Genomic DNA, 23,437 nt, shown 5'->3' with positions numbered 1-23,437 from the left:
ACACCACCCGCTTTGGACGCCAGGTGCGGGTCCCCAAACCTCTTCAACCCTGACGGCTCCTATCTGCGTGGGGGGGTGGTGTGGCGAAACGTTTCGGCGCCGCTTCTGCGCCTTCGCGTCGCGTCGATACCTCTAAACACGGGCGCCGGCGATAAGAACACTCTCGCCCGAAAGAAGCAAGAAAACTGTGTGTGTGCCCCGATTCGGGGGCAGTTGTTGTAGAACCTTCAGTGCGGAAACATTAAAGTTATGTTATCCCACACTCTTGTCTTTGAGATGTCCTGATGCCCATCATGTAACTTTGTTAGCACTTCTTTTCGTAGGCTTTGAGGTACTACCAGTCTAGACCCCTTTAGCAATATGCCATTGCATTCGGAAATTAGTGCCCGTTCCTGCCAGTATGGGACTAGGTAGCAAGGAAGTTTTGGTTTTTCTGGCCAGCCTTGGCGACACAACCTCAGCAAGTCTTTACAAATAACGTCAGTCTTTTGAGCATCACGTACTCTGTCAACAAAATTGTCGCCCGTTTGAAGCCCTTGAACACAAGATTTAACAAACGACGACACTTCCGAAACTAGAGAGTTTTAGCTGACCGTTTCTGACGGTCCGCTCCGCTCCGATAGCAAGCGGGAGCGCCATTGCGCATGCTTTGCACGCTAGCGCGCTACCGACGATACCGGAGCGGGGCCCCGCTCCGCAAACCGGGGCCTCTTAGTGGACCGTCGCGGCAGCTTACGCTACCGTGCGGAATAGCAACATGGCTGTCCCCGCGATGCGAGCGCGCTACGGCGAACTTTGTTTCTTCAGTTGAAACACGACCGACGAAGCCGCGAAAGCGCTTCCGAACAGGCAATGGTGCCACACACCTCAAAGATCTTTATAACGGAAGCGAAAAACGTCGACCGAAGCGCGGTGCTGCTTCTATGCAGCGCCGAGAAAGACAGCCGTGGCTTGGCTATTTCATAATTTATCGGCTTGTTTATTGTTATTTAGAAAAATTATACCATGTCAGCGACTACATTATACAAAAAAAGGTTAAATGAGGCCAAGAAACATGGTATTTTGCCTTGTTTGGGCGACCAAATACAAATTCTTGTTTCCTTTAGGATGAAGTTTCGGTTCTCACGCGCGCGTGAAACAACCAGTCACGCGAATCATTCCCCGTCGAGGGAGATACGGTTATCGCTTAGCTAAAAGCCATTCGGCTGCTGACGCTCCGGTTGCGCTGAGCGGCACGTCGGGAGCATAGCGGAGCGACAAAAACGGTCAGCTAAAACTCTCTACTGTCAGTTCACCGGCGAGTTTATCTGATTCCATCGGCGCTCGTGAAAGAGTGTCCGCCGTTATCAAGCTTTTGCCTGGAACGTAGACAATTTGGAACTGATATCGCATCTGCCGCATTCTGAAGTGCTGCACCCTTGGCGTCAACAAATCGATAGGCATTTTACCGAGCAACGAAACGAGAGGTTTGTGGTCTGTTTCGAACGTCACATCGATACCTCGTATGTATTCGTCGAATCTTTCGGCAGCCCATGTTAACGCTAGTGCCTCCTTTTCGGCTTGCGCATAGCGCTTCTCGGTTTTGGTCAATGACCTTGAAGCGGACGCTATCGGGCGGCGCTCGCCATTACGTTGTATTTGAAAAAGGACGGCACCTAGACCAAACGAGGAGGCGTCTTCCGAAAGAATCGTGGAAGTCGCGGATCGTACATGGCCATACACTTTGCCGAGCAGATAAGAGCTTTCAAGCTATTGAAAGCCGTGTTCTGAGCTGGACCCCAAACCCAATCAGTCTCTTTCTGTAAAAGCGCCCGTAGCGGGGCAGTGGTTTGCGCTAAGTTCGGCAAAAAACGGCCGAGGTGATTGGCCATGCCCAGAACACTGCGTAACTGTGAAATATCCGCGGGAGGCTTGAGCTCTTTAATGCCTCTGAGTTTGGCCGGATCCGGCTGTACGCCTTCCTCATTTGGAAAGTGCCCGAAAAAGCTCATGCTTCGTGCCCCAAATACACACTTTGCCTTGTTTAGCGTAACGTTAGACTGGGTCAACCTAGCTAAGACCTTCGATAGCCTAGAGTCATGTTGCTCTTTGCTGTCGCCAAATATGAGGATACCGTCCATCAGATTAACGACGCCAGGAAGGCCTGCCAGGATTTCCGACATTCTCCTCTGAAAATACTCTGGGGCTGAAGTAATTCCAAACGGCAACCGAGTGAAACAGTACCGCCCAAACGGCGTAATGAACGTGGTCAGTAGTTCTGAGGCCTTGCTAAGTCTTACCTGGTGGAAGCCGGAGTTTGCGTCTAGTTTGGAAAACCATTTTGCACCGGCAAGCGAGCCTAGTGCTTGGTCTACAGTGGGCAACGTATACCTTTCTCTTAAGACAAACTTGTTCAACTGCGTAAGGTCGACACAGATCCTTACGCGTCCCGAGGGCTTTTGAACGGGAACAATTCCGGCACACCATTCGGTTGGCTCTTCGACTGGCCGAATTACGCCCATTTGTTCCATCTTATCAAGCTCCCGTTTCACCGGTTCCTGAAGCGGTATAGGAATCCTGCGTGGTGCGCATATTGCAAATGGGACTACGTCCGGTTTGAGCCTGATTGTGTATTCCCCAACATAGTTCCTAAGTTGTCAAAAAGCTGAGGGCACAAAACCTCGTAGTCAGAGGTTTTCTGAGCGACAGAGTCAGCGAACGTAATGACTCCTAATGCACCGAGAGCTGGCAAACCCAGCAGCACATGACGCAAAGAACTGACGACATAACATGTTTGGCGAGAAGTTTGTCCCTTCTAAAATATGCCTGCCTGAAACTTGCCAAGAACATTTAGTCGGTCACCACTAGCGCCTGTCAACATCTCGTCAGCCTTTTCTAACCTCGCCGGAAGTCCAGGAAACGATGCTGGAATTACGGACACCTCTGCCCCTGTGTCAACCTTCGCGAAAACAGGCACTGCGTTAACCAATACCTGAACGTAACGTAACGCGCCTTGGCGCCAGGCGCTTCGACCTCACCTAGAAAAATTTCCCCAGTGTCCTTTTGTACAGACGACACTTGTACCTTTCGTTGGTAGCCTGGAGAAGTCCCTTTGAGACACCTTGTCAAAATGTCCGTTTACACCGCAGTTGAAGCACTTATGCGTCCTGGCTGGGCCTTCTGTCATTGGGTGCGAGTAGCCGCCGCAGAAGATGCACTGTCCCTCGGAACGAGCTGGAGTGCGTCGGGGTTCCTCGCTCCGGTGCGGTTTCCTGCAGCGGGCTACTGCGTCGCCGTTGACGTCGCCACATGGCTTGTACGGAGTGTTGTCGCGAACCTCGTTGAAGTTGCGAAGCTCTGCTTGTTGCTGCTGAACTGTCTCTTTCAGGCGGGCCTTCACCAGAGCTGTCGCGAGAGACAGCTTCGGATCCATTTGGAGCGACTCTGAAAGTTGTTCGTCCCGCAGGCCCACGACGAACCTATCTCTGATGAGGCGCTGCTTGAATTCGCCGGAGTCGCATTTTTCTGCCAAGACGTGTAAAGCCGTCATGAACTGGTCGATAGACTCGCCTGGCATCTGGTGCCGCTTGTGAAAGCAAGCGCTTTCGTAGTCGTAGACGACGTTGTTCTCCTTGATGAAGTACTTGTCGAACTTCTTTTTGACCAGCTCCAACTTCTTCGAATCTTCTACAGAGAGATTGAAGGTAGCGAAGATGTCCCTTGCTTGCCGCCCCATGTTGTAGAGCAGAGTGCGTACTCGCGCCTCCTCCGAGCGCTCATTCAGGCCCGACGCATATCGATAGTCGTCGAAGTGCTGTATCCATGCCGGCCACTCCGAGGTAGTGTCCAAGTCCATCGGTGGTGGCTGCTGAAGGCCCGGCGGGGATGGCGGTGGTGCGGGGTGGCGGTGGGGGTGGCGGTGGCCATTGCAGTCACTTCTTGTACAGACGTCTCTATGGCTCTTTGTTTCCCCGATGGCGTTAAAGGTGGGCGGATCACATAACTTCTGACACCATGTCGTAGCGGCGCCCGCCGTTATGAGTCCGTGATCGGCGAAAGAAAGGAGGCGACGGCAGTCCAGGCGATAGGCAAGCAAGAAAATCCCCGCCGTTTATTTTGCAGCGGTTTAAAGTAGCAACTGTGACGTCAGAGACACGTGGTTCCATGCACGGTGGTTCCAGGCACAGTGGATCGGCGCGTCATGCAGGAGCGCACTTTCAGCGGCACAGGAAACATTCCAGCACAACTATAATAAAACTACAAATGGCCAAAAATCTGTACAAAGTTTCAAAAACTGATTTCTACCATGCGTGCAAGAAGAATAACGGTGCTAGCGCAAAATATCCAAGGAAGAATTGCAAAACCTTAACGATAATATTTCTGCAAGCAGTAAAACAAAAACTGATCACTAAGTGTTTCCTTCAGTGTTGCGTAACAAAAGCCAACTAAAAGGGAATTAGATTAGGTGGGGCGTTATTTTAAGTGCGAATGCACTTCTTAAGCGACCCTGAATCACGCGTCCACCGCCGTCCGTCCGTCCGCACCACATACCCACTTAGGGCGATTGGCCAAGAAGAGTTCCTAATTTCTTTAGCACATACCCACTTAGGGCGATTGGCCAAGTAATCTGAATCACGCGTCCACCGCCGTCCGTCCGTCCGCACCACATACCCACTTAGGGCGATTGGCCAAGAAGAGTTCCTAATTTCTTTAGCACATACCCACTTAGGGCGATTGGCCAAGAATCGGGCGTGAGAAGGGCTAATGCACCCCCTTAAAGGAGTACTGACACGAAATTTCAAAGCTGAGATCCGCTCTAGCAATCAAGTACAACGACAACACAAATAGGTGTCTGTGAATAAATGCATCTTTCTTTCTTTGTAGTTGTGTGTGTGTGTGTGATCTCTCTTTCGCGAACATTACCGAACCGCGAAAATTCAACTCCTGCATTCGCACTTTCACATTCTTCCCTTCGGGGAAATGCGGGGAAAGTTTAACATGCCTTGCCCGTTTATTTTTTAAGGTATATAGTGGTGGTTTGGAGTGTTATTAGCTACCATAAATACGTGCGAAAATTGCTGACATCCACTGCCGGCGTATAAAAAGGTTAGTATTTTTTAATTTGCAAAGATAATTTCTAACTTTACAAAATGCCCTACATTGGCTGCCTGGCATCGCGATTGAAACTGCACTGGCGACTTTGGTGCATGCGGCTTGGTGTATTCGCCGCGAAATCGATTTACAGGAGGCAACAGCGTCGCGCCCGTAGTTTGGATGCTCCGCTCAGCGGTAGCCGGAGAATGCACACTGTGGGCCCGCTTCGAGCCTTTTTTTTGCGCTGTATGTCAGCATGAAAGGCGCAGACAAGAGTGTTATTCTGTAGTTAGGTTCCTCAATGTTCACCGTATTGCATGCAAGTGGCAATAAGCTTTCACTGCTACGCCGAAAAAGCGGCGACCTATAGAGAATCTCCGAACGGCCGCAAAAATGACAATGAACCTGTACGCCGCGGTTCGCAGCACGCTCGATCATTCGCGAGCATGACTTTCAACATTGAATAAAAACAGGGACAAATCAGGAAGCCTTGATCTCTGGAAGGCAGTTCACGACAGCAGTTTCAATCGCTTTCATTGGTAGCACGACGCATTATTCCATTTGTCGGCTGCCCTGAAACGGTAATGCCACTTCGCTGTCCCGACATTTTTCCTAGGAGTTTACGATATTGTTTTGCACGTTCGAAAGGCAACCTATAATTTCTGAATTTTTACCAGCGCAGAGCTACAAATGAAAGCAGTCAAACCGGTTTTTTAGGCTCAGCATTAGTTCAATAAAAGTTTTGTTACTTTCAAGGCAGGTTTGGTGAATAACGGTGTCAGGTCATTTATTTAAGGCTTTCATTTCCTGAGCACGAGGTCGTGGGTTCGATTCCCGGCCGCGGTGGCCGCTTTTCTGATGGAGGCGAAAAGCAAAAACGCCCATGTGTGCGAGATTTCGGCGCACGTTAAAGATCCCAAGGTGGTCGAAACTAATCCGGAGCCCTCTACTACGGAGCGCCTCATCGCCTGCGTTGCGTCAGCGCTTTAAACCCTACAATCAATCAAGGCTTTCAGTTCAAGCAAAATTGCGAATTAAGTTGCTAACTCGCGCACTACAACCAACATCTCGTGCTTAGCTAGATTTTTGCAAAAGTGACTATTATGGCTACAGTGTGTAAACCAAGCTGCTTTACCACACAATGAGCCGAAATTTTTAGTTACAGCTGCATATTTGCATTCCTTTTAAAATCCAGCAGGTGCCTAGACCCGCGAGATGTGTTTGCAATCTTTCGTAAGGTCGCTTATGAAAATAGTTAAACAGCAGTGCGTCATAAAGCCACAAAAATGGCAAATGAAGTTACCCTGTTACAGATGTGTTAAAATGTTACTCTTGATTTTTCGTTACGAAATAACGAAACGTGTTCCCGGTAAGCGCGCTGTGTTGTCCACTGAACTTCGCTTTTGTATTGGCATTTAATTCTTGGCGATTGGTTAAAAAGTTGGCTCCAATCCACGCTGTGAAGGTGGTTGTACTGCGAAGCTGTAAACGGCACTAACAACGATTACCCATGCGGCGTCACTTGAATTCACAACGTGGCATCCGCTCACGGCTTACTGCTCTCCTTGCTCTTGCCAGTATGTACCCTTGCATATATATATATATATATATATATATATATATATATATATATATATATATATATATATATATATATATATAGCTGACAGGTTTTGCCAGTTGCGGTTTCATACCCCTTCCGATTCGGGGTCCCAAGGAAGTTGCGGAAACGGTTCATGCGGTACTTTCATAGGACATGGCAGCTGCTGTATAACTTAGGATAAGTTCTTCCGTGTCGCGACCTGGCCAGGCATGAGGAAACGCGTACTAAGCTATTATCGTGATAGCCCTTTGTCAGGTCACGAAGCCGCGCGCTGTAAAATCTGTTGGTTTCATGCAGCCGATGCAAAGCAGCTACCCGTGACAGATTGTAGCGTGTGACGTAATGTGACCCCTCCAAAAATCCGCGCGAGGACACCAGTTCATCCTGTTTAAAATGCACCTCTTTTATATGTGGGTGGAGATGTCTCTCCTGAAAAAGCTGGCGTCGGAGCGGATCGTATAGAAGGCGTTGGAGACATTCAGTCGCTTCGCCTTCCCCTTCGACTTGATCACTGACAATGCTTCATATTTCACAAGCAAAAACGTTTCGGACTGTTGTCGAGCGTTTCACATTCGACACAAGAAAAGGAGTCCCTATCATTACCAGAGCAACGTCACAGAGAGGGTGAACTGAACCTGAAGTGAATGCTGGTTGCGGCAACCTAGGAGCATAAGGAATTGGACGCGCGTTCGCCTGAGCTGGCTTTTGCGACTAGGACTACCGCAGATAGGTAAACAGGTCTGACATCAAGTTACCTAAACTTTGGCGAGGAGATTGCTTTCCCACTCGAAAATGCCCTGCTGTACTCGACGGGGGTAACGCCCCTTCACTCTCGCAGTGTGCGGCTAGGCTCCCGGAACGCCTTTTGGAAGGGCAACGCAACGTCACATCGGTGACCTAATGCTAAAGAGAACGCCCTCACATAGCAACGCTGCGTGCTGTTTCACGCAGTGCTCGCGCACAAATGGGAATGGACATAACGAATTGCGGTGCAGAAAACTCTGCTCACATATGAGATGCAGCCTTTGGGAAGCAATGAGCTGGTGGTTCCTGTGCATTAGCGATCTCAAAGCGTATCACGTTCGCACAGGCGATGACGAACAGGTGATAGCGGAACTGGAAATGCGGAGTCCCGCTTCTAACGATAGAACGGCCGGCGATAGGGTTCGTACACATCGCTACGACCTGAGGATGTGGTAGTACCTACCCCCCACGGGTCTAACGTGGTTCCACCTTGGATCAACCTGCAGCGCGGCGAAATCATCGAGTCAAGATTCATCGCACCACCGGCCTGGTGGCGTGAGGCCTGCTTTCGCGCCTGAGCGTTGCGATTCCAGCCCGGGCCTGGCGAGAAGCGGGCCTGTCTGGTGTGACCCGGAAGCTGTGACCACAGTCCTTGGGTCGTGTTGCCCTTCGGAGATGCGGGGCGTTGGTTCACCTTCAATGCAACGGCGGAGGCCTGCTGAGCTCCTTGGGGGACGTTGACCCTGGCGTGAAGGAGTCGGTGGGCACCGAGCCGGTAGCTCACCCTTAAACTTAGAACTTCAGCGAACGACTGAGGCGCGGGTTCGCCCCGGGCTCATCGCATCGTGTCTCCGGTTGCAGCGCGGAGCAGCGGAAATCCGGGATTGCGGCGCTGTTTAGAGGAACCTGGCTGTTGCGAGGAATCCTGAGCCGGGCCACCGAGCCCATGCTACTGGTGGCGACAGCGACCGAGCGGCATACCGCCGCACCTTTGTACCTTTGTGGTTCTCGGCCCACCCGCTGTCGCACAGGGCAGCCCCAGACGCCAACCATGGGTTCGATATCCCGGAGGGTAGTTTTCACTGACATACCCGTGCCCCGTATTTGACGGGGGAGAGATGTGGGGAGCGCTTCGGCGCCCCTCGCCGCGAGCTCTTTTTCGTTACCCTCCTTGAACGCAGAATGCCCACCGGCCGTTGGACTTGGGGACCTTGTCTCCCGAAAGATGGCGTGCGGGGAGTTCGGAGCGGTGAGGGGCTGTGTGCGGAAGGGGGCGCGCGGTGATGGGCTCGGACTTTACACTCCTGAGGGACTGGTGGTGTGTTGCCTGGTTGTGTGGTTGTTTTTAGCCATAAAGTGAGTAAAGAGTTCTTTCACACAACCGCAGTATGCCTCATTCCTGGGCAAGGCGTCGAGAGCACGGCCACAAAGTGATGAAGGGCATTGTAATGAAACACATATCGATGAGCGTCAACCAACCTGGCGCCATCTCTTAATTTTCCGGCATAAGGACTAAGTTTGGGACCGTTAAATAAAAATGTTTAATATGTGTTGTAATAAATTGTTGTTAATCTTCTATAGTGCCTATCGCAAATTTTTGTCACCATCAAGAAACAATACTTGAATTGTACCACGGGCTATGGACGTTATTCAGAAACTCGTGTAATAAATCAGGGTGTCAAACCAGTATTTTTTCGGGTTCGGTTCAGGGTTCGGTTCCGGTGCGCCATTCTATCCCGCTTCGAACCGGTTCGAAAATAAAGCATGCGCTTACTCTGCTATTTTTGGTGTGCTCGGTTTTCGTTTCTCTGTCACCTCGGTATAAAAACAGAGTCATAATGCAGGTTTCTTCGTGGAAAGGCTTCGTGTTGGCCAACTGAAAGGGACCCTGCCACACTTTTGTCAAGTTTTCTTTAAATCTTGATTGCTTGCAAAACGAAGTCAATCAACCCATCCAGTCCTTACATTAGGGGGTCGCGAAGTATCTCAGCCAAAAAATGAAGTAAACTCACACTAACGAGTATAGACTTGAAGGTAGTGAAGCTGTAGGCAACCTTTCCGCCCATCACTAAGATTTAAGTCCCCGAATTCAGCCGATTTGCTTCTTCTTCCGTGCCGCAATGTCATTTACTCCATCGTAGTTGTTATACGCCTAAGCTTCTTTCATTTTTTCAGAAAGTGATAATCATTGAACATCACTTTGGAAGGGCGTACGCTATAACGTGCCTTTTTCTTTTCTAACAAGTGCTGCCACGATCACGCCGAACACAGGAGTCTTTGTCGTTCCTAGGAAGTGTTTCTACGATTATGCCAAACTCTGTGGTGTTTTTCCGCCAATCTTGGTCGATCTGCCTATGTAGGTGTGCTTGGCTTGAAAAACGTGCGCCGGGGACGCTTCGCAGTCTCCGCGGGGCACGCACACACGAGCACTCGGTCTCTTCTTGGTGTTGTTAACTGCCGGGCGGTCGCCGCAATCTTGGCCAATCTCCCTAAGTGGGTACGCTTGACTTGACGAACGTGCACAGGGAACTCTGGGCAGTCGTCGCGAGGCCCACGTACACGAGCGTTGGCCATTCTTTTTGTTTCTTTTTTACTGCAGGGCGGTCGGCGCGAGGCCCGCGCTCACGTGCGCGCGCTCGGCACTTTTTTGGTATTTTTAACGGCGGCCAAGAAAAATTACGAGTTGCTAAACAGTTTCGCTGTTAAAATTACTGCTCTATGCCCACCAGATATCTTAGGAACTTGCTAAAAGTATTTTTTCTTCTTCCCGGTCTTGGCGTTCTTTGACCGCTTTAGTTGCGTAATTACGGCGCTGTAGCGGCTGTTGGCCGGTTTTCCTTTAGTTGCAGCAAAGAACGCATTTGATAGTCACTTTAAAAAGAAAGTCAAATTCAAAGCATAAGCAAAAACATATCCACTGCGACGAGCAAATCACGCAGTGCCGCTCCGTGCTGGCAATAGCTATAGCTTCCTTCCTGCTTCCAGAAGTTACGTAACGAGTGAAATCATTTATAGAAAGTGTTGAAGAGTACTTCAACTGTACAATCCATTGCAAAATATTTTCTATGGTAGCTCAACGATTAAAGCACTGATTGAAACGAAATAAAGGGTTCGTTGGGACACTTAAGGCTGCGTATGTGCGTGAATGTGAAAGCATTATTCTTTATGGCCGCAAGTTGATTATTATTAATTTGGTTGAATTAATTTTTATGATCTATTTTTATTCTTGGCTAATAAACCCGCAGCTTCATGTCCTACTGTTGGTTTCTTGAGGAAAGAAAAACAAAAGGTTGACGATTACGATACTCGCTAATGCGAAATTCCAGTGCAGTGGGAACTGCAAGCCTCTCGGCGACGGCGCATAGGTGCTGCGTCTCAGGTGGTTACCGTGTAATCAGCAAACGCACGACGGCGCGCGCTATCATCTGTCGTTAGACAGTTGAGCCAGCATTTAGCGTGTGCTCCGCAAACGTTTTCTACAACCTCGCTTTTAGTACAGCGCCAGCAACGCTCCGCTAATAGCGTGATGCTGCTCAAAATCGTCGCTAGCGCCGTCTACGATATGAACAAATAACTACAATTTCGCAAGCCAACCAGCCCATACGAATGTGACCCGAGGTAAACGGCGGTACCCCCCCCCCCCCGGTTCTGTTCGGTACGGCTTGGTACAGCGATACAGTGAAGTATAGTATTCTGTGCAACTGCGTGTACCTGTCTGTCAGCAACGTGAGATCGTCGGTGAAGGAGAGGTGCGCCCGCACAGAACCATTCCGGCCGGCAGCGGCCAGAGGGGGCAGGCCATCTCATGAAAACAAGTATCGCGACACCAGCGCCCGCCGCGCTCGGCCCGCACCACCGCTACGCACCGCCGCAAAGCGCAAACCCTGTTTTTGCCTACTAGAAACCCTCCTTCTGCGCCCGCTGTTCCTGCGTACTCGGGCGCACGCATGAAATAGCGCGCGCTAAACGCTAGCTCCCTGCATACTAATTCTCCTAGCGCGTCGCCGCCGCCGATGAGCATGCCCCGCCCCCTCATTCTTTCGCCATACCTTCATCCTCCCTTTTTCTGTTCGTTATATCTTCAGTGGCGTCTTTGTTTTTTCGGGTACAACGAAGCCGGCAATGAGCAAGTACGCGATACCACAAGAGCAGGCGCTGAAGAGCTGCGCTCTAAAAACATGGCTCTACGTAGCCGCCGGTGTGCTGCCTTGTGATTCACGCCCCTCGCCGGCCGGTGACGGGCCACACCACGTTTCCATGTAATGCCTCTTTGCCCTAGTCTTCTGGAAGGCAAGCATGTAGCCTCATGGCTAGTCGGCAGCGCCCCAGTGGCCCAGACTCCCCCTCCTTCTCTCCCTCGTTGTGGCATCCTCGCCAGAATCCTCTGGCAATGGACAGCCTCCCTGCAGGATGTCGATTGCCCCGTCCGTCCACTAAGCAGACGACCCATCCGTCCACCATCGTTTTATTGCACCCTCGAGTGTTGCCGTGGAGCAGCTTCCCCCCCCCCCCCCCCCCCCCCCCCCCCACACACACACAGACACACACACGCACTGGCCGGCTCGTGACGGGCCGCCGCTCGTCTCCAATTCCCGCATATTCGCCGGAATCTTCTTGATGGCCGGAAGGCAGGCCGGCAGGTGCAGCAGAGGGCCTGCGCGCACGCCATTTTTTCGGTACCATCAAATGTCCACGCACACACGCGCGCACGCATGCACCCGTATTTTCGCACGATGAGGCAAACATTTCGCATTGAGAATAAATTGGTTGGTCTGCTACGCTTTTCACGTACCGTAGTTTCAACGCCATTTTATCTTTAACACGAGATCATTAGCAGTGCTAGAAATCGAAAGGCGTCCCTCGTCGGCGTCAGCCACCACTGTTAAGGGGGGCAGGTGGCGTTTAAAGGGATATCATTCTCCCCACCTTCCACCCGCTAACAGACCGGCTAGAAGGAAGGAACCGCTGACTGACTGACTGAATTAGGGAAGCACTGGCGATTACAACTTGCTAATGACACTTCAGCGACAGGTGGTAGCGATTGGGTTTAGGAGAAATAGAAGCTTAGTGAAGTAACAACCAGCGGTAGAAGTTGATCGTAGAGAGAGAGAGAGAGAGAGAGAGAGAGAGAGAGGAATTAACTTTGATTAAATCGAAGAAAAGTTTAGGAGAGGCGCCCTCATTCAAGGATGTCTTGAGCACGGGCGGAGTCGTCAGCCCTTTCGATCAGGCGCAGCTGATCGTCGAGGATGGAGCTGGCCAAGGATCTCTCACAAAGATCCGTGGAAAGGGGGAGGTTAGGGGGTGGAGTTTAGGTGTAAGGTAGATTTGTCGCAGCCGCCCGCAAGGTGTCTCAGGGTGCCATGCTCTTTACAGAGCCTGGAACTTCGAAACCGCCTTTTTCCTCGTACGCCAATTTTCCATAGGTTAAACTCGTTTTTATCTATTTTCAGAATAAACAAGTAAGTACCGTCGTTGTTCTCGGTTCCAAACAAAATACACCACAAAATGAGACCTACATGCGAAGCTTGAGCGAGAACCGAGGAACGGTTCACTCACGAAACTTTTTTTTAATGTTTCAATTATCGTCGTAACCCCCTGTATACTTGTTTTGAAAACCTTAAGTAAAGATCGTTTCCCCGAAGTCCGGTCTCGATCAGGAACCCAATCGCCCGGGCTCCGGTTGATTTGGCAGGAGGCTGGCTGGGCGATGGTGTTGAAGTTCTTCGAGACGGCGGTCGAATTGACGAACTCGAGGCGTTGGGGTTGATTAAATGAAACGAAGAGTTTATATACAGCTATTTACAGTACGAAAACTGGGTACATGAGAAATAAAAAGAAAAACTTCAACCTTCAGCTAGACGCTAGCTCCGAGTGCGCACAAATCAATCGAGCTCCTCAACTTCGTCTAACTCTCCTATCCTCGGAGCGTACACAAACCGCTCGAGAACAACGGCCGAGACCCTGTCTCACCGCAAGATGCGTCTAGTTGCCCGGTACGGCGCTGGACCCTTAACCTCCGACGCGATCTTAACCTCGACTAGGGGGCATACAAATCCCAACCTAGCTCTAACGGTCGAGACTCCTTGTCCCGCCGAGAACTGCCCAGCTCGGCGCTCAGACAAGAACGATTTCCAACGGCCAAGTTCGGCCTTATAAAACCTCGAGATCACCCTCTCTCGGGAACGCCCCTGTAGCGTTCGTACACGCGTATGGGAGCGCCCAAATTGACGTAGACAGCTGTCACTCAGCACGCCACGGAATATTCAATGAGTCGCCGCCATCTCTGGGTCAACGGACCGCCTGCAGGTTAGCAGGCGCGTACGACCCCGAGGGATGAGCGCGAAAGACGCTGGCGCAGTGCACTGCGCCGGCGGGGGCGCTTTCACAATAGTTTCTTGCACGGCGCGCGCTCGTCCCGACGCCGGTAATCCCTCCACCTCCGCGCGTCTAGCAGACGTTCCCGCAATCCGGCGGCGCTGTCTGCTTTCTCAATGGGGGATTATCCTTGTGGTATGCTGTGGGCCAGACAATCCGTCTCCCGTGCGCGCCGCGACGAATTGGCGGGGGTTGCAGCGCAGTGTTGGCAGTGCTACGTCGCTAGACAGAGCGGCGGGTTCTCACGCGCAGCCCGGGCGCCCGGCCGCTAATCTCATAAGTGGACCTTACACCTTAAATGAATATAAACTATGTATTAAGGGAAAACTTACTAACTTCAGTTCGGGATGTCAACCTTATGCTAGAAACAACATAACAGCGCCCAACGTGCATAAAGATATTTTATAGCATACAGGGGGTCTTCACATAACGACTTTCCAGATATTTTCTGTGCAACTAAATTTTCTGATTGGTCGAGAAGCAGAGCTCCGCAAACTTTACAAATACGAAGCAGCCCAAAGGTATCGTGATTGGTACGACCCTCTAATCCACCTTAACCGACCCGCTAATTCCTCTAATACAAATGTATCAACACACCAATCCCACTAATTCGCATTAGCTCATCCGCTAATTTAACTAATCCACTCTATTCTATCTGAGAATCCGCATCAATCGACTTTTTTATGCTCCCCTTAATTTTAATGTGCACAGGATTCCGAATGATATGTAAATTCTGTGGCGTCTACTTTTAAAGTGGAAATGGGAAGGCTCCATTTTTTTTTCAATTCTCGTGCTCTCTTAGAGTAGAAGGAACACATCGGAACTGTACAAGAAAAGGTACTGATGACGTAGAGTACTGGGAGTGTTTGTGTCTTAGTGCTGTTTTTATATAACTACCCATTCAAACCAGAATGAGTGGAAGATATATATGTATTTCAGATGGTGCCCCTGAAGGCCTTCACAAGGGGGCAGGAATGCATTCAAATTAGTAACACACTGAAACGTCTACACAATATTTAACACCATTAAGATATTAACCATGAAGAACAATTCAATGAAAAAGAAGGTCCACCGTAGACGTGGCTACTTCGGCGTCTGCAGTTTTCTCTCGCTCTAAACAGAAATTTCGTCCGTACAGGACCAATCAGCTCACCAGGCGAACGCTTCCGTCACGTATACCGACTGGCGACGCGAAAAATTCGCCTCCGCCCCTTCGGCGTCGGCGAAGGAGACCTGGCCTGGCGGTTAGGCCTAGTGTGGCCGGGCATGCCGTCATCCCGGATGGCTCACCAGTGACGGCAGTAATGGAAGCTACGCAAGTGCCTGCATCGGCCGCCCTCTGCACGCACGCTTCGGCGTCACTGAACCAGCCAAGCTGTTCCGACACCCAGTTGACCCAACAACAGGAACCAGTGATGGGAGACCAAGTGGTTCAACAGCCCGCCACCTCAACGGAACATTCCCAGGAGATGGACTATGATTCTTATGTGCCTGGAAGTGAAGTGCCAGCACCCTGCGCGAAGCACGCAACGGTCCCCGCACAGGATACACCGCCCACTAAGAAGGTGGGGGCCACCCCAGATGCTTCCAACGCACCCGCTCCTCCTTGCAGCAGTTCTCGCACCGCTGTTTACCCAACCCCACCCCCCGACCGCTCATTCCGGGTTCACAATAAACCGACCACCAGGTTTGACGTCACCACTATCCCCGTTAAATTAGTTCAACAAGTGATAGACCGGTGTCTAGGCATCCAGGGTTATCAGGGGTTCGTGATTCATAAGGTTTCCAATACAATAACAGTCCACCTTGCCAGCCTGGATGATGTTAACAAGGTCTGTGGTATTACCAGCATCCCCATCTCCAGCGATGGTACCGTGACAGTGCACTCTTACTTTGGCTCTGGACCCAATATGCAGCGGTGCGTCCTGTACGACCTTGACCCGAATGACTTCCCTGCGACCATTCTACGTGAGTTGAGGTCCCCCACACATGAGGTTCTGGCGGTGTTTCGTATTCGCAGATTCTGAAGAAGCCAGATCCTAAAAAGCATAGACCTCCTAAGCATACGCCCAATGATAACTTGGAGTTCACTGAATATGCCTTGGTAGATGAAGACCTGGATGCTCAAATAGCCCAACTATCTAAGCAGCTTGAGACACTCCGGCAAAGGAAGGCACGCGTAGCTAGTCTCCGTAAAGAACGGGCTGCAACTCATGCACTGCAAGGTTCGCAAAGCATGCCTTTACGGATGCGAGTGAATGCTCAAAAGACAACCCCCAGTGATACAGCCATCTGGAAGTTATACTTGAAACCCTATCCAATCTGACACAACTTATACAAGATAGCTTATACCATGGCTAAATGTCCTTCAAGCCATCAATCGGTCATCCTGCAATAGAATTGCCGAGGCCTTTCGAACAAATTAGGAGAACTAAAAACCAAAATTCACTCAGGTAAACTTCATGTGTGCGCGCTCCTGTTACAGTAATCAAACAAGTTGTGCGCTCTCCCTCACTTTATTGGTTACCATAGTCCTTCCATCCCGTATAATCGCACTGGCAATGCACCTGGAAAAGCGGCAATATACATCGTCAGTAGTGTTCCTCAAACACCAATCGATCTTCAGAAATGGTGCAACCAACAGCAAGAGGTGATCGCAGTTTTAACGCGCCGAGCCAAAACACCACTTCTTTTAGTGTCCTTTTATGAGAGGCCATGCAGAGCACGTCTTAACCTCGGTTGGCTCCACCACCTCAGGGCTATGTACCCAGGCACTCCCATACTCGTAGCGGGAGACTTCAACGCCCCACACTCCTTGTCGGGCTACGAGCAAGACTCCAAGAGGGGAGTACAGGTTCACGACACCTTCACGAGCATGAAGTTTACCTTACTGAACATTCCAGCCCTACCTACCATCTCTTCAACTCGGTCTCATGCTCCGGACCTTACGTGGTGGCTTGGACCAGGTAATCCCTCCTGGAATCCGGAGCCAGACGCTTGGGTGAGCGACCATTCTCCAATTTTGATTGGCTTACACACGAAGAAGTTACATAAACTTCGTCGCCAGGTCATAATTGTTCACTGGGACAAAGTCCGCTCTGATAAACGAGCTTCTTCACTAACTTCCGAAAACCTAATTTCCACGCTGCAGTCCGTACTCACCAACTGCACTATACATACCGCCCTGAACGAGGATCAACCGAAGCCCGATATGCACCTCCTTAAACTTTGGGCAGAGCGTCGCCGAGCAGAGATTTTTGCTAACCGCCACCCGACGCAATTCAAAGCTCGTGTCACGGCAAACCGTATCGCGGCACAAGCGCGACGCTACGAGAAACAGTTGTCACGTCGCCGTTGGCATGACTGGTGCTCTGGCTTTGGCTCTGGCTCTGGCACTGGAAACAAGGCCTTATGGCGGACCTTCCAAGCCATGGAGAGGAGTGGCAGCTTGGTTGATCCATCATCTAGCATTCGCCTGGCTCTCAACATCAGCCCAGAGGAGTTTGCGGACAGAGCGGCCGTGCGTTTCTTTCCCAACCACCAACAACCTCCGGCCGCCTCTCCGACGGCTGTGGTACTGGATGAATCGGGTATAACCCAACCGTTTACGATAGCCGAGCTCATCGCGGCCTTGGATGCAATACTCCGTTCGTTGAATGATGTGTAGGCGAAAGGTGTCATTCCACCTGAGTGGAAACACTCCGTGGTAGTGCCTATCCCCAAACCGGGAAAACCTCCCACGGGTATTAATGCACTAAGACCTATTTCTTTGACACCGACAATATGCAAGATATTTGAGCGGATACTGGCCACTCGATTATCCTGGTGGCTGGAGCAGAAAAGGAAATGCCATCCTGCTCAGATTGGCTTCAGACCGCACCTAGGTACAGACGATGGACTCTCTATTCTGGCTGATGATATCTTGCATGTTTCACCCCACAGCCATCTTGTGCGGACTGCTGTGGCTACCGACATTTCCAAGGCCTATGACAACGTGGACCAGAGGACAATACTCAGAAACATGCAGTCCTTAGGGATTCCACATCATGTATCCAAAGTGGTACACTCCTTCCTGTGCACAAGGACGTTTTCTATACGAGTGGATGGGAAGCCGGTCGGCCTGTTTACATCGAATCGTGGGGTACCGCAAGGTTCCGTGCTAGCACCGCTGCTCTTCAACATCGCATTTGCATCCTTGGCATGGAAGTTGCAAGACATCCCTTTCGTGAGATTTATTATCTACGCGGATCATGTCACACTGTGGTCCACAAACCGCGACCTCGGTTTACAGTGCCGTCATCTCCAGCAAGCCCTAGATGTTTTTCATGCCTTTGCGGAATCAGCCGGTTTAGAAATTTCAGCAGAGAAGTCGTGCTACATACAAGTGGCTAATAAGTCAGGAAGGAAGTTTGCCTCTATGGCTAACTTTCAACTTAAAATTGATTCAGCTGCCATACCAGCCAAAGAAGAGCTGCGGGTGCTCGGACTTCTGATCCACCAGTCGGGTTCTGGTCTTCACTGGCTCCGGAAGGCACGGAAGGAGTCCTCGACAACCTTGCACTTGATCCGCCGGATTGCAGCGCGTAGTGGAGGAGCCCGCACGGAGGTGGCTAGAAGACTCGTACGTGCTATTCTCCAGCCGCGCCTACTCTACCCGGCACAATTTCACAGACTGACCAAGCAACAATGGGCGCAACTTGAGACTATAAACCGTGAAGCTATGCGCAACATGACGGCACTTCCTGGTCTTACCCCGATACCCATCTTACAGGAACACGCCCAGCTCAATACTATAACGGAGCGTATAAACCAGCGCGAAGAAGGAAGGAAGCTCAAGCGTTTGTATATTCGAGTGGTCGCAGCGCTTCATTCACATTTTTGTCATGCGTCCCCCGCCACTTCGACCTCAGGCGATCTTCCACCATGGCGGTACACGACAATGACAAAGAATAAGACGACGAAGCTTCGTCGCCGTGACCAGCCAGCGCCAACCTCCGATACCACAGTCCCTGAAGGCCACTGCGTACTGTACACAGACGCAGCTCTTCTGCCGGACGGAGGACGGACTGCTTTCGTCAGTGCCACGCACCCGGAAATCAAAAGCTCGCGCTGTTACGCTACCGACACTCCGGACCCGCTGCTACTGGAGCTCCAGGCTGGTCATGACGCAGTCAATGCTGCAAGTGCACTCCATAACATCACGGAGGTGCATATATATACAGACTCGCTCAGTGCTGTGAAGCATCTGCAGCAAGTAAAGAAGACACCTCTGATCTGCCAGCATATTCACAGCCTCCACAGAACATCACAGCTAACGATCCGTGTACATTGGGTACAGGGGCACGGTCGGAATATACTGAATCAATTAGCGGACCATATTTCCCACTCATCTTCTCCCCCCTGAATCCTCCCCTAGCCCCCTTCCTTGTGATCCGCGCTCCTGTCTTTTAGCCCGGAAATCTCTCCTGAGAAGGGACACATGTGCCCTAATTCCCCCGTGTGTCTGCTCCCTGCCCCTTAATCTTTCCCGGGTGGAGGAAGTTTCTCTCAGGAGGCTTCGGGCTGGGGTGGCCCTCACACCTCCAGTCACTTGGACTTCGGGGCACTCACAAGACGACCCAGGAACGTGTCCAAGTGTCCGTCTCCGGCGGTTGAAGTTGACGCCAAGCATCTTTTGTGGACGTGCGCGGGAAGGAGGACAGCTCGAGACCATTGGCTCAGAAAGGTTGGTCTCCGGTGGGATAAACCGGATGACTACAACCGTTGGGTGCAGGACGATAAATGCTGCAGGTCGCTGATGGACTTTCTGCACGCCACTGGACTGCATGCATACCTGTAGATTTGAACACCTGTCGGTTTCGTGACCTTCTGTGCTCTTGGCAGCCCCTCTCTCCCTATTTTCTTCTCTTTCTCTTTCCTTCCTACTTTCTTCTCTACCTCTATCTTTAAAACGCCTTCCATATGCCGTGCGGCAAACACTCGTAATTAAAAAAAAATTCATGATATGCTGCCTCAGAATATACATTCTTGCTTAGCTTGTTCTAAATGCAAAAGAAAATTGGGGAAGAAGATAGGCAGTATCTAACGCAAACTGATGGTTATACGGACCACTGTACATTAACTTGAGGGTAATAATAAGAAGATAACCTAATGGGTTATTGTGGGACTACAGACTATGCAAAATATTTTGTGGTGCTGTCGGGCGAATGGTAAAAATATTTCAGACACAAGTAGGGCACCACAATCGGAAACTAGAAATTACAGTTTTGAAGCCCCGGAACCCGTTCGACGGGTTCCTTTGATTCGTTCTGGTTCAGGTTCTGTACCAAACTGGCGGCAAAAATACGGTTCTGCTTCAATTCGGTTCCAAGCAAAAATTCAGGTTCGGTACCGCTTCACGAAAGTAACCTATTAACGGTTACAGGATATGTTAAATATAACCCTGGTATTTATATGCGCAGATTTACAAGCAATCTACTCACTTTACTTTTATTCTTACAAACTGCAATGTTGCGCGGTTTGCGCTAAACAATAATTTTCTCTTACAAAAGTTCGCAGGGAGTATGGCAGCAGACCATTCATTTTTCTAGGATTTTCTTCAATAGTTTACCCTTGACCTTAAAACGTCCCGTTCCCTGAATAAAATTAAATCGAAGCTAAAAGGACATATCATGTCAACTAGCCAGCCCGTTTCTCTATTTCTTAATTTGGCGTTGTGAGCTTCTTTCTGTAATTACTTGTTTTTATTATGACAGTGTGGTTTTCATGATTGTCAGTTGTAGTCTAAGAAATTATAAGCGTATATTAACATTTTATTTGCCTGCAATTATAATTTACTAAAGTGCTGTTTCTGTGCTATGTATAATAAACATACTCTTAGTTTTACATTTTCTAAAAGGTCCCCCTACAGTCACTGACTATATGTCTTCGTTCTGTATACTTTGCTTATTTTTTGTATATTTCGCCTCTCGTGATCAAGCTACAACGTTCCGGCGCCTACAGACTACCTCCTACCAGCACAACACCCTTCTACATGCCATGTATCCCACCCTATACCCCACCACATGCAAATCCTGCCCCCAACCAGGCACCTTAATTGTACCACATTGTATAGGAGTTCCAGAAATCCCCTACCCTCACCCCTAACCACAAACCCTACCTTAGCCGTGGGTGGAGTTGCTGACCAGCTTTGACCTCTCGGACCAACGACTACTGGTGGAGGCTCAGATGGCTGAGCACGGTCTAATGCATCCCGCGGTCTAACGAAGCCTCCCACCGGGCGGGTGCCCTAATATGAGTACCTCGATTTAAATTTTATTCATGATCACACAAATAATATTTGATCTGAATTCTGGTTTTCTGAAATCTGCTGCTTTTTTTTTGCGCAGGCAAAGAATTTTTTATGGTAAATTCTTTACGAAATCGGAACATGTGAGGCTTTAAGAAGGTGGTTGAGTAGTCTTGTGTGCTGGATAATTCGTTCGCGATTCAGACGGATACAAACGGCGCGCATGATGGGAAGAAAGGGAGGATCACAACACGCTGTCCTGTTCTCCTTGCTGTGGACGCTAAGCACCTAGAGGTTGCGATTAACCTGGACGAGCGGAAACTTTTTTTTCCGTGGCGTAGACCACTGAGGGCGTTCTTATTCTGACGTCACCATTCACCGCCAAGTCTACCAGTGCGGGACGCTCTTCGCGGTCGTCGTCGTCTAAGAGTGATGATTGTGCATATGCGTTTCGGATATTGCGTTCCACCATTAAATGGGAAGCTTATGCGCCCTTCAAAGTGTCTGCGCTGTCGTAGGCATGGTTTGCATTCTATGGCATTATAATGCTCACCTTCGGGTTTATTCGATCTGATAATTATAAACAATTTTTAGAAAGGAAATGGGGTCTTAGGAAGTTTCTGCATATATATTTTGCAGAAAAGGCAGATCCCATTGGTGTACTTACGTCTTGAGGTATGTACCCCGATTTGTTTATTGAATGGTCAGGAAACACGGCAGTAAGTGCCATTTGAATATCAGGGTGAGTATCAGGAGACGTTTTGTTTTCATGACTGGAGAAAATAAAGGCTTCGTAGGCCCCAGGCAACGCAAGCAGACCTGCGGATACCACATGACGTTAACTTAATAAAACGCAGCTATCAGCATAAAAAGCATCAGTAATACATCTACTATACCTAAAAGACACAACAGTACGCAAACGAAATAGGGAATATTCATCCCTAGCCATGTAGGGGTGCCATTATTTGATCGTTGAATCGCAGCTGCTGCAAGAAAAAGTTCAAAAATATATTTACTTTTTTTCTGTAAGACCCTTCAATTCGCAGGGGCGGTATAGAAATAGGTGTGGTTTTTACAGTACAGAAAACAAATAATAAAGGGACGATACAATGAAAGGGAACAATTGCCACAAGTGTCCTGCCCAAACTCTTACGAAGGGTCATTGACCCTGCCGGGATTACTGGTAATACCAGATTGAGGGGGGTAGACAATACGTTGAAGACGAAGTGCTGGCTAGGCAGCTTTTGAGTGCTTGGGTCTCACCGCCACTTCAAGTGTATTCTGTACACCCCATGGCTTCTGAATACTATTCTTTCTGCTTTTCATTCGTAACATTTGTGGTGGAGCTATTGGGTAATTCCATGCATGGGATTACCAAAATTGTCATGGTGCATGCTCCATGACAACTTGGAACTTTAAGTAGGGAGCATTCATCTGGAGACAACACCAGTGCTCAAGTCAAGTCGCCACCTTCACGGATGGCACCCAGACTTTAGACGGTATATTACATCACCAGGTATCATGACAATGACGGTTAGCCATACCAGCCAGTGCAGCGGAGCCACCTCACCGCTGGCCTTCCACTCACCACGCGCACGGTCATTCCATGGCGACACCTTTGACGACGTTGAGTACTGAAAAGATCATTTCAAACTCCTGGCCATGTTGAAGAAGGCAGATGATGAGCGTCAATTACGCAATGTTTACTTTTTACTCAAAGATTCTACGAGAGCGTGGTTTAAAACTCACAAAAGTTCATTGATCAGCTGGCTAAGTTTCGGCGGCAGTCGCTCGACAACTGCAACAGTGGCGAGCGAAGAAAAAAGGCCGAACTTGCACTTCAGTTTACGGCGCAAAAAAGGAACTAGAGTATCGCTACGCTCGTTGAGTAGGGTAAGGCGGGGCAAAATGCGGCAAAAATGTGAAAACAGTGACTATTTTTTTTTATTTCACTCGATACCACAAAACTTCAATACAGGAACTTTCTTTTGGATGCAAGGTATGTGCAACATAAATATGGCCATGTTGCCATTGTTCGAACGTTTATTTTAAAAAGAAAAAAAATCACGCCATATCCACGTAATGAATGATGATAAGTGGGGCGAAGCTCGAGAGGGGGAGATCATCGGTAACCGTAACTCTCCCGTGAAAGTTCGCCCATTACATCATTAAGAAAGACGTAAGGCTGTGTGCGTACATTGTACAAATCAACTTTTATTTTCGGACTCAATGCTCCCAGGCCCAGACCTGGTGAAAGACCCCGCGCCATCGAGGACTACCCCGCACCTCCACCACAATTTGTCACGTAGGATGGGGCACAACGGTAAAGAAAGAACTTTTATTTAGGGCGA

The 23,437-nt window shown here is 49.7% G+C and overlaps 1 protein-coding gene and 1 pseudogene across 1 annotated transcript in view; both read right to left on the bottom strand.

Annotated features, from left to right (window-relative positions):
• LOC144138092 (4-pyridoxate dehydrogenase-like) overlaps positions 1-23,437 on the bottom strand; it is a 236,464-nt gene that overhangs the window by 77,167 nt on the left and 135,860 nt on the right. Inside the window, exon 8 of the mRNA XM_077670184.1 lies at positions 21,754-21,905. Within this exon, the coding sequence (XP_077526310.1) occupies positions 21,754-21,905 (152 nt within the window). The remainder of the gene's footprint in view (positions 1-21,753; positions 21,906-23,437) is intronic.
• On the bottom strand, positions 2,911-3,853 carry LOC144138939 (uncharacterized; annotated as a pseudogene).

Source organism: Haemaphysalis longicornis, unplaced genomic scaffold (assembly GCF_048455015.1).
Source record: "Haemaphysalis longicornis isolate Haplotype H1 unplaced genomic scaffold, Haemaphysalis longicornis Haplotype H1 scaffold_5, whole genome shotgun sequence".
In the NCBI taxonomy this organism is placed as follows: Eukaryota; Metazoa; Arthropoda; class Arachnida; order Ixodida; family Ixodidae; genus Haemaphysalis; species Haemaphysalis longicornis.
This window is presented reverse-complemented; position numbering and strand designations above follow the sequence as displayed.